This window comes from Oncorhynchus mykiss, chromosome 26 (assembly GCF_057628025.1).
Source record: "Oncorhynchus mykiss isolate SJ-2025 chromosome 26, ASM5762802v1, whole genome shotgun sequence".
NCBI lineage: Eukaryota > Metazoa > Chordata > Actinopteri > Salmoniformes > Salmonidae > Oncorhynchus > Oncorhynchus mykiss.
Window position 1 is genome coordinate 47,618,542 of NC_143047.1, and position 11,459 is coordinate 47,630,000.

Below are 11,459 nucleotides of genomic sequence, written 5' to 3' on the forward strand. Positions count from 1 at the left end.
ATGGAATATTTAATTAAAAGGCTGATTATGGGCCACTTTGTCTCGTCTTGCGTCACAATACTGATTTCCTAACTCCCCTGTGTGTGTGTGTGTGTGTGTGTGTGTGTGTGTGTGTGTGTGTGTGTGTGTGTGTGTGTGTGTGTGTGTGTATGTGTGTGTTCTGTCGGGGTAATTGTAATACAGGAGGGTTATGCAATATGTATTAATAGCTACTAGGCTGTGAGAGCAAACACACCATGTCCACATGAGGAACAGATGGCTGGACGCACCTGGGCCATACCTGTGACACGTGACGGGGGATTTGGGTCTGGCAGGGAGAGGAAAACTGAATGTTCCTGATTGGGACGGAGTTCTCTATCAGTCTGTACAACACAGAGCTATGAGGATCGTTCTGTTCCCTATGACACAGAGCTGTGAGGATCGTTCTGTTCCCTATCAGTCTGTACAACACAGAGCTATGAGGATCGTTCTGTTCCCTATCAGTCTGTACAACACAGAGCTGTGAGGATCGTTCTGTTCCCTATCAGTCTGTACAACACGGAGCTATGAGGATCGTTCTGTTCCCTATCAGTCTGTACAACACAGAGCTATGAGGATCGTTCTGTTCTATATCAGTCTGTACAACACAGAGCTGTGAGGATCGTTCTGTTCCTTATCAGTCTGTACAACACGGAGCTATGAGGATCGTTCTGTTCCCTATAACACAGAGCTATGAGGATCGTTCTGTTCCTCATCAGTCTGTACAACACGGAGCTATGAGGATCGTTCTGTTCTCTATCAGTCTGTATAACACAGAGCTGTGAGGATCGTTCTGTTCCCTATAACACAGAGCTATGAGGATCGTTCTGTTCCCTATCAGTCTGTACAACACGGAGCTATGAGGATCGTTCTGTTCCCTATCAGTCTGTACAACACGGAGCTATGAGGATCGTTCTGTTCCCTATCAGTCTGTACAACACAGAGCTGTGAGGATCGTTCTGTTCCCTATGACACAGAGCTGTGAGGATCGTTCTGTTCTCTATCAGTCTGTACAACACAGAGCTGTGAGGATCGTTCTGTTCCCTATGACACAGAGCTGTGAGGATCGTTCTGTTCTCTATCAGTCTGTACAACACAGAGCTCTGAGGATCGTTCTGTTCTCTATCAGTCTGTACAACACAGAGCTATGAGGATCGTTCTGTTCTCTATCAGTCTGTACAACACAGAGCTATGAGAATCGTTCTGTTCCCTATAACACAGAGCTGTGAGGATCGTTCTGTTCCTTATCAGTCTGTACAACACGGAGCTATGAGGATCGTTCTGTTCTCTATCAGTCTGTACAACACAGAGCTATGAGGATCGTTCTGTTCTCTATCAGTCTGTACAACACAGAGCTATGAGGATCGTTCTGTTCTCTATCAGTCAGTACAACACAGAGCTGTGAGGATCGTTCTGTTCTCTATCAGTCTGTACAACACAGAGCTGTGAGGATCGTTCTGTTCTCTATCAGTCTGTACAACACAGAGCTATGAGGATCGTTCTGTTCCCTATAACACAGAGCTATGAGGATCGTTCTGTTATCTATCATTCTGTACAACATGGAGCTATGAGGATCGTTCTGTTCCCTATAACACAGAGCTATGAGGATCGTTCTGTTCTCTATCAGTCTGTACAACACAGAGCTATGAGGATCGTTCTGTTCCCTATAACACAGAGCTGTGAGGATCGTTCTGTTCTCTATCAGTCAGTACAATACAGAGCTATGAGGATCGTTCTGTTCTCTATCAGTCTGTACAACACAGAGCTGTGAGGATCGTTCTGTTCCCTATCAGTCTGTACAACACAGAGCTGTGAGGATCGTTCTGTTCCCTATCAGTCTGTACAACACGGAGCTATGAGGATCGTTCTGTTCCCTATCAGTCTGTACAACACAGAGCTGTGAGGATCGTTCTGTTCCCTATCAGTCTGTACAACACAGAGCTATGAGGATCGTTCTGTTCCCTATCAGTCTGTACAACACAGAGCTATGAGGATCGTTCTGTTCCCTATGACACAGAGCTGTGAGGATCGTTCTGTTCTCTATAACACAGAGCTGTGAAGATCGTTCTGTTCTCTATAACACAGAGCTGTGAGGATTGTTCTGTTCTCTATAACACAGAGCTGTGAGGATCGTTCTGTTCCCTATAACACAGAGCTATGAGGATCGTTCTGTTCCCTATAACACAGAGCTGTGAGGATCGTTCTGTTCTCTATCAGTCAGTACAACACAGAGCTATGAGGATCGTTCTGTTCCCTATCAGTCTGTACAACACAGAGCTGTGAGGATCGTTCTGTTCTCTATCAGTCTGTACAACACAGAGCTGTGAGGATCGTTCTGTTCTCTATCAGTCAGTACAACACCGAGCTGTGAGGATCGTTCTGTTCCCTATCAGTCTGCACAACACAGAGCTATGAGGATCGTTCTGTTCTCTATCAGTCAGTACAACACAGAGCTGTGAGGATCGTTCTGTTCTCTATCAGTCTGTACAACATGGAGCTATGAGGATCGTTCTGTTCCCTATAACACAGAGCTATGAGGATCGTTCTGTTCTCTATCAGTCTGTACAACACAGAGCTATGAGGATCGTTCTGTTCCCTATAACACAGAGCTATGAGGATCGTTCTGTTCTCTATCATTCTGTACAACATGGAGCTATGAGGATCGTTCTGTTCCCTATAACACAGAGCTATGAGGATCGTTCTGTTCTCTATCAGTCTGTACAACACAGAGCTATGAGGATCGTTCTGTTCTCTATCAGTCTGTACAACACAGAGCTATGAGGATCGTTCTGTTCTATTTCCAGCTGTGTGGCTGGATGGATGCAGTGCTACTCTGATTCAGACATGTGAATAGCTAACGGAAACACTGACTTAGTTACACTTCATTCCAGATGAGAGAACGGCTACGTCACACACACCCACACACACACATCTCGTAATAATGCTTCTCAACCTGAGGCAACTACCAGCCAGCACCAATTATGCTGTCTGCAGAGCTGAGGAAAGACACTGATCCGTTTATCCGTGATGTGCCTGTGTTTACGCTGCATAACCAGCAACAGTACACACAGAGACCTGAGCAGTTCATCACAGATAACACACACCTAGAGAACAAGACCTGAGCAGTCCATCACAGATAACACACACCTAGAGAAGACCTGAGCAGTCCATCACAGATAACACACACCTAGAGAAGACCTGAGCAGTCCATCACAGATAACACACACCTAGAGAAGACCTGAGCAGTCCATCACAGATAACACACACCTAGAGAAGACCTGAGCAGTCCATCACAGATAACACACACCTAGAGAACAAGACCTGAGCAGTCCATCACAGATAACACACACCTAGAGAAGACCTGAGCAGTCCATCACAGATAACACACACCTAGAGAACAAGACCTGAGCAGTCCATCACAGATAACACACACCTAGGGAAGACCTGAGCAGTCCATCACAGATAACACACACCTAGAGAACAAGACCTGAGCAGTCCATCACAGATAACACACACCTAGGGAAGACCTGAGCAGTCCATCACAGATAACACACACATAGAGAAGACCTGAGCAGTCCATCACAGATAACACACACCTAGAGAAGACCTGATCAGTCCATCACAGATAACACACACCTAGAGAATACCTGATCCCAGGTAAGAGATTCATCAGTCATGAGGACAATATGACCACACCGCACTGGAGACAATATGATCAGACCACACCCCACTGGAGACAATATAATCAGACCACACCCCACTGGAGACAATATGATCAGACCACACCCCACTGGAGACAATATCAGACCACACCCCACTGGCGACAATATAATCAGACCACACCCCACTGGAGACAATATGATCAGAACACACCCCACTGGAGACAATATGATCACACCCCACTGGAGACAATATGATCAGACCACACCCCACTGGAGACAATATGATCAGACCACACCCCACTGGAGACAATATGATCAGACCACACCCCACTGGTGACAATATTATCAGACCACACCCCACTGGAGACAATATGATCAGACCACACCCCACTGGAGACAATATGATCAGACCGCGCCCCACTGGAGACAATATGATCAGACCACACCCCACTGGAGACAATATGATCAGACCACACCCCACTGGAGACAATATGATCAGACCACACCCCACTGGAGACAATATGATCAGACCACACCCCACTGGAGACAATATCAGACCACACCCCACTGGCGACAATATAATCAGACCACACCCCACTGGAGACAATATGATCAGACCACACCCCACTGGAGACAATATGATCAGACCACACGCCACTGGAGACAATATTATCAGACCACACCCCACTGGAGACAATATGATCAGACCACACGCCACTGGAGACAATATGATCAGACCACACCCCACTGGAGACAATATGATCAGACCACACCACACTGGAGACAACATGATCAGACCACACCCCACTGGAGACAATATGATCAGACCACACCACACTGGAGACAACATGATCAGACCACACCCCACTGGAGACAATATTATCAGACCACACTGGAGACAATGTGATCAGACCACACCCCACTGGAGACAATATGATCAGACCACACCCCACTGGAGACAATATGATCAGACCACACCCCACTGGAGACAATATGATCAGACCACACCCCACCCCACTGGAGACAATATGATCAGACCACACCCCACCCCACTGGAGACAATATGATCAGACCACACCCCACCCCACTGGAGACAATATGATCAGACCACACCCCACTGGAGACAATATGATCAGACCACACCCCACTGGAGACAATATGATCAGACCACACCCCACTGGAGACAATATGATCAGACCACACCCCACTGGAGACAATATGATCAGACCACACCCCACCCCACTGGAGACAATATGATCAGACCACACGCCACTGGAGACAATATGATCAGACCACACCCCACTGGAGACAATATGATCAGACCACACCACACTGGAGACAACATGATCAGACCACACCCCTCTGGAGACAATATGATCAGACCACACCACACTGGAGACAACATGATCAGACCACACCCCACTGGAGACAATATTATCAGACCACACCCCACTGGAGACAATATGATCAGACCACACCCCACCCCACTGGAGACAATATGATCAGACCACACCCCACTGGAGACAATATGATCAGACCACACCCCACTGGAGACAATATGATCAGACCACACCCCACTGGAGACAATATGATCAGACCACACCCCACTGGAGACAATATGATCAGACCACACCCCACTGGAGACAATATGATCAGACCACACCCCACTGGAGACAATATGATCAGACCACACCCCACTGGAGACAATATGATCAGACCACACCCCACTGGAGACAATATGATCAGACTACACCCCACTGGAGACAATATGTGTGACTTGTGTACTAACTTTCCAGTGTTTTCTGTTCTGCATGTATTATAGTGTATAGTGTTTGTATACCAACTTCACAAAATGCATTTCCACGTGAATAAACAAACAACAAAATATATTGGATGGTGCGGTATCATGTGACACAACGTACTGAAAAAAGGATAGAATAAAGGACTCTCTCTTCCTGATAAAGGAGGATAACTGGAGTAAAGACAGACGTTCATTACCACTATCTCTTCCTGATAAAGACAGAGGTACATTACCACTATCTCTTCCTGATAAAGACAGAGAGGGTCATTACCAGTATATCTTCCTAATAAAGACAAACAATTAATGACCACTATCTCTTCCTGATAAAGACAGAGGTCATTACCACTATATCTTCCTGATAAAGACAGAGGATCATTACCAGTATATCTTCCTGATAAAGACAGAGGGTCATTACCACTATATCTTCCTGATAAAGACAGAGAGGTTCATTACCACTATATCTTCCTGATAAAGACAGAGAGGTTCATTACCACTCTCTCTTCCTGATAAAGACAGAGAGGGTCATTACCACTATATCTTCCTAATAAAGACAAACAATAATGACCACTATCTCTTCCTGGTAAAGACAGAGGATCATTAACACTATATCTTCCTGATAAAGACAAACAATTAATGACCACTATCTCTTCCTGATAAAGAGAGAGGATCATTACCACTATCTCTTCCTGATAAAGACAGAGGTACATTACCACTATCTCTTCCTGATAAAGACAGAGGTACATTACCAGTATATCTTCCTAATAAAGACAAACAATTAATGACCACTATCTCTTCCTGATAAAGAGAGAGGTTCATTACCACTATCTCTTCCTGATAAAGACAGAGAGGTTCATTACCACCATCTCTTCCTGATAAAGACAGAGAGGATCATTACCACTATCTCTTCCTGATAAAGACAGAGAGGTTCATTACCACTATCTCTTCCTGATAAAGACAGAGGTACATTACCAGTATATCTTCCTAATAAAGACAAACAATTAATGACCACTATCTCTTCCTGATAAAGACAGAGGTACATTACCACTATATCTTCCTGATAAAGACAGAGGTTCATTACCACTATCTCTTCCTGATAAAGACAGAGGGGTTCATTACCACTATATCTTCCTGATAAAGACAGAAGATCATTACCACTATCTCTTCCTGATAAAGACAGAGGATCATTACCACTATCTCTTCCTGATAAAGACAGAGAGGATCATTACCACTATCTCTTCCTGATAAAGACAGAGAGGTTCATTACCACTATCTCTTCCTGATAAAGACAGAGAGGGTCATTACCACTATATCTTCCTAATAAAGACAAACAATTAATGACCACTATCTCTTCCTGATAAAGACAGAGGTACATTACCAGTATATCTTCCTAATAAAGACAAACAATTAATGACCACTATCTCTTCCTGATAAAGACAGAGGATCATTACCACTATATCTTCCTGATAAAGACAAACAATTAATGACCACTATCTCTTCCTGATAAAGACAGAGGATCATTACCACTATCTCTTCCTGATAAAGACAGAGGTACATTACCAGTATATCTTCCTGATAAAGACAGAGAGGATCATTACCACTATCTCTTCCTGATAAAGACAGAGGGTCATTACCACTATATCTTCCTGATAAAGACAGAGGGTCATTACCACTATCTCTTCCTGATAAAGACAGAGGGGTTCATTACCACTATATCTTCCTGATAAAGACAGAGGTACATTACCACTATATCTTCCTGATAAAGACAGAGGTACATTACCACTATCTCTTCCTGATAAAGACAGAGGTACATTACCAGTATATCTTCCTGATAAAGACAGAGAGGATCATTACCACTATCTCTTCCTGATAAAGACAGAGGGGTTCATTACCACTATCTCTTCCTGATAAAGACAGAGGGGTTCATTACCACTATCTCTTCCTGATAAAGAGATAGGGTCATTACCAGTATCTCTTCCTGATAAAGATAGAGGTTAATTACCAGTATCTCTTCCCAGGAGCCTTTATAGAAGATGGGACTGTTGACGTTCCAGTAGGCACACAGACATTCCAAACGGCCCAGCTGGAAACAGAGAGAGGACAGGAAGTCAACAGAGAGAGGACAGGAAGTCAACTGGGCACGGGGTCATATCAACAATGTCACCCCAACGTTACAAATCAACAATATACAGCACAGCTTTGCCCTGAAATCTGTCAGGCCTTCCATGAATGAGCTGTGTGAGCTACAGACTCTGTGTTACCACAGTGGCAGTGGTACCTTGGAGCAGAATGACGGAGAGATCATGACAGCATCAACATGTATTCAGTGAACACTGCCCAAACCGGCTGTTACCTTGTAGATGATCCTGGCTGCCTCGTTCAGAATACACGACTTCCAGTTCTCATCGGTCGTCTACAAACAAAATCACAAAATGAACGAGCAGAATGACTGATATCAGAAAGACTCGTCACATCTTGTCAACCAGTGTGTGTGTGTGTACCTGTAGACTCAGCTCAGCCAGGGTGACTCCCATAGAGAGGGGCTGCTGGGGGTCTAATATCTGGAACACACAAACCACAGAGACAATCACACAACTTCCCATAATGCACTGGGAGACAGGAAGTACTAGGAAAGGATGTGAGGCAATGAGACAAGGAGAGATGACGAAAACAGACAAGAAGAGTAAGTTATGGAGGTAATGAGACAAGGAGAGAAGAGGTGAGGAAGGAGACTAGGAGATGAGGTGAGGAAATGAGAGGAGGGAAAAGAGACAAGGATAGGAGGTGAGGAGAGGAGTTGAGGAGACAAGGAGAGCCAGTGACGAGAGGAGATGAGGAAAGGAGACAAGGATATGAGGTGAGGAGGAAAAAAAAGAGAGGTGAGGAAAGGAGATGAGGAAAGATGAGGAGAGAAGACAATGAAAGGAGGTGAGGAAAGGATATAGGAGAGGTGAGGAAAGGAGACAAAGAGAGAGGAGGCTGTGAGAGGAGGAGTTTTGTCCCCCAGCTCTAGAAACTAACATCGTCCTCATATCTGATATGGATGCTGGTGATCTTGACTTGCAGGTTCTTGATGACTTGCGTGGCCAGCTTCTCAGCAAACGTGTCCTTCTTCTCATCTTTCTGAGGCTTTTCTGAAATGACCAGAACAAGCTACTCAGGCAGCTGATAATGACCAGAACAAGCTACTCAGGCAGTTGATAATGACCAGAACAAGCTACTCAGGCAGCTGATAATGACCAGAACAAGCTACTCAGGCAGCTGATCATGTGTACTTGGTTGAAATCCACACAAGTCATTGGAAGATTTAAGAGAATGTCTTTTTGGTCAAAACTACTGTCACAACACACAATCACATTGACGATCACAATCACGCAACACACGTACCCACCTTGTTTGTTTTCATGGCGTTTTAAAGATTTTAGACTCTTAAAGCCTTTTTTGTGTTTTTTAATCTTAAAGCCTTGATGATTAACGCAGCATTAAACAGAGGAAGAGCTGTTAGTGGATAGTCAGTGCAACAGTGACATGACAACCAGACATCAGAGCATGCAGAATGGGTTGAAGACAAAGAAAACAACAGTGACAACCAGACATCAGAGCATGCAGAATGGGTTGAAGACAAAGAAAACAACAGTGACAACCAGACATCAGAGCATGCAGAATGGGTTGAAGACAAAGAAAACAACAGTGACAACCAGACATCAGAGCATGCAGAATGGGTTGAAGACAAAGAGAGCAACAGTGACAACCAGACATCAGAGCATGCAGAATGGGTTGAAGACAAAGAGAGCAACAGTGACAACCAGACATCAGAGCATGCAGAATGGGTTGAAGACAAAGATAACAACAGTGACAACCAGACATCAGAGCATGCAGAATGGGTTGAAGACAAAGATAACAACAGTGACAACCAGACATCAGAGCATGCAGAATGGGTTGAAGACAAAGATAACAACAGTGACAACCAGACATCAGAGCATGCAGAATGGGTTGAAGACAAAGATAACAACAGTGACAACCAGACATCAGAGCATGCAGAATGGGTTGAAGACAAAGAGAACAACAGTGACAACCAGACATCAGAGCATGCAGAATGGGTTGAAGACAAAGAGAACAACAGTGACAACCAGATATCAGAGCAGGTTGCCTGACTGGTCCACTACAGAACAGAACCTAATGCCTGGCTGGTCCACTACAGAACAGAACCTAATGCCTGACTGGTCCACTACAGAACAGAACCTAATGCCTGACTGGTCCACTACAGAACAGAACCTAATGCCTGACTGGTCCACTACAGAACAGAACCTAATGCCTGACTGGTCCACTACAGAACAGAACCTAATGCCTGACTGGTCCACTACAGAACAGAACCTAATGCCTGGCTGGTCCAGAACAGAACCTAATGCCTGGCTGGTCCACTACAGAACAGGACCTAATGCCTGACTGGTCCACTAGAGAACAGAACAGAACCTAATGCCTGGCTGGTCCACTACAGTATAAAACCTAATGCCTGGCTGGTCCACTACAGAACAGAACAGAACCTAATGCCTGGCTGGTCCATTACAGAACAGAACAGAACCTAATGCCTGGCTGGTCCACTACAGAACAGAACCTAATGCCTGGCTGGTCCACTACAGAACAGAACCTAATGCCTGGCTGGTCCACTACATTATAGAACAGAACCTAATGCCTGGCTGGTCCACCACAGTACTGAACAGAACCTAATGCCTGACTGGTCCACTACTGAACAGAACCTAATGCCTGAATGGTCCACTACATTATAGAACAGAACCTAATGCCTGGCTGGTCCACCACAGTACTGAACAGAACCTAATGTGCCTGACTGGTCCACTACAGAACAGAACCTAATGCCTGACTGGTCCACTACAGTATAGAACAGAACCTAATGCCTAGCTGGTCCACTACATTATAGAACAGAACCTAATTCCTAGCTGGTCCACTACACTACTGAACAGAACCTAATGCCTGACTGGTCCACTACAGTACAGAACCTAATGCCTGACTGAACCACCACAGAACAGAACCTACCATGCTGAGGCTCCTTATACACAACACTTTCCAGATTAAACAGCAGCTCTCCCGTCTGAGAGTCTACGTGTCCCGTGAGGTGAGCAGCACAAGGTAGAGAGAGAGAGTAGTGGTCAGATTAAATACACCATCAGCAGCACAAGGTAGAGAGAGAGAGTAGTGGTCAGATTAAATACACCATCAGCAGCACAAGGTAGAGAGAGAGAGTAGTGGTCAGATTAAATACACCATCAGCAGCACAAGGTAGAGAGAGAGAGCAGTGGTCAGACTAAATACACCATCAGCAGCACAAGGTAGAGAGAGAGTAGTGGTCAGATTAAATACACCATCAGCAGCACAAGGTAGAGAGAGAGAGTAGTGGTCAGATTAAATACACCATCAGCAGCACAAGGTAGAGAGAGAGAGTAGTGGTCAGATTAAATACACCATCAGCAGCACAAGGTAGAGAGAGAGAGCAGTGGTCAGACTAAATACACCATCAGCAGCACAAGGTAGAGAGAGAGAGTAGTGGTCAGATTAAATACACCATCAGCAGCACAAGGTAGAGAGAGAGAGTAGTGGTCAGATTAAATACACCATCAGCAGCACAAGGTAGAGAGAGAGAGTAGTGGTCAGATTAAATACACCATCAGCAGCACAAGGTAGAGAGAGAGAGCAGTGGTCAGACTAAATCAGACTGTCACTCTGTGATGTCAGTCCACTAGTTTAACTCCCGTCTCCTCACCTCTGTGATATCAGTCCACTAGTTTAACTCCACACCTCTGTGATATCAGTCCACTAGTTTAACTCCTCACCTCTGTGATATCAGTCCACTAGTTTAACTCCTCACCTCTGTGATGTCAGTCCACTAGTTTAACTCCTCACCTCTGTGATGTCAGTCCACTAGTTTAACTCCTCACCTCTGTGATGTCAGTCCACTAGTTTAACTC

At 44.9% G+C, this 11,459-nt stretch overlaps 1 protein-coding gene across 3 annotated transcripts in view; it reads right to left on the minus strand.

Annotated features, from left to right (window-relative positions):
* The window catches only part of vps13c (vacuolar protein sorting 13 homolog C), a 238,197-nt gene that overhangs the window by 193,550 nt on the left and 33,188 nt on the right, over window positions 1–11,459 (minus strand). For 2 of the 3 annotated variants that reach the window (XM_090223330.1, XM_090223331.1), the window contains 4 exons: window positions 8,500–8,612; window positions 7,980–8,039; window positions 7,832–7,891; window positions 7,481–7,561 (listed from right to left, as the gene is read on the minus strand). In XM_090223330.1, the coding sequence (XP_090079456.1) occupies window positions 7,481–7,561; window positions 7,832–7,891; window positions 7,980–8,039; window positions 8,500–8,612 (314 nt within the window). Of the gene's footprint in view, window positions 1–7,480; window positions 7,562–7,831; window positions 7,892–7,979; window positions 8,040–8,499; window positions 8,613–8,869; window positions 8,942–10,530; window positions 10,594–11,459 lie in introns of all 3 variants that reach the window. The other variant, XM_090223329.1, reaches the window with a different exon arrangement.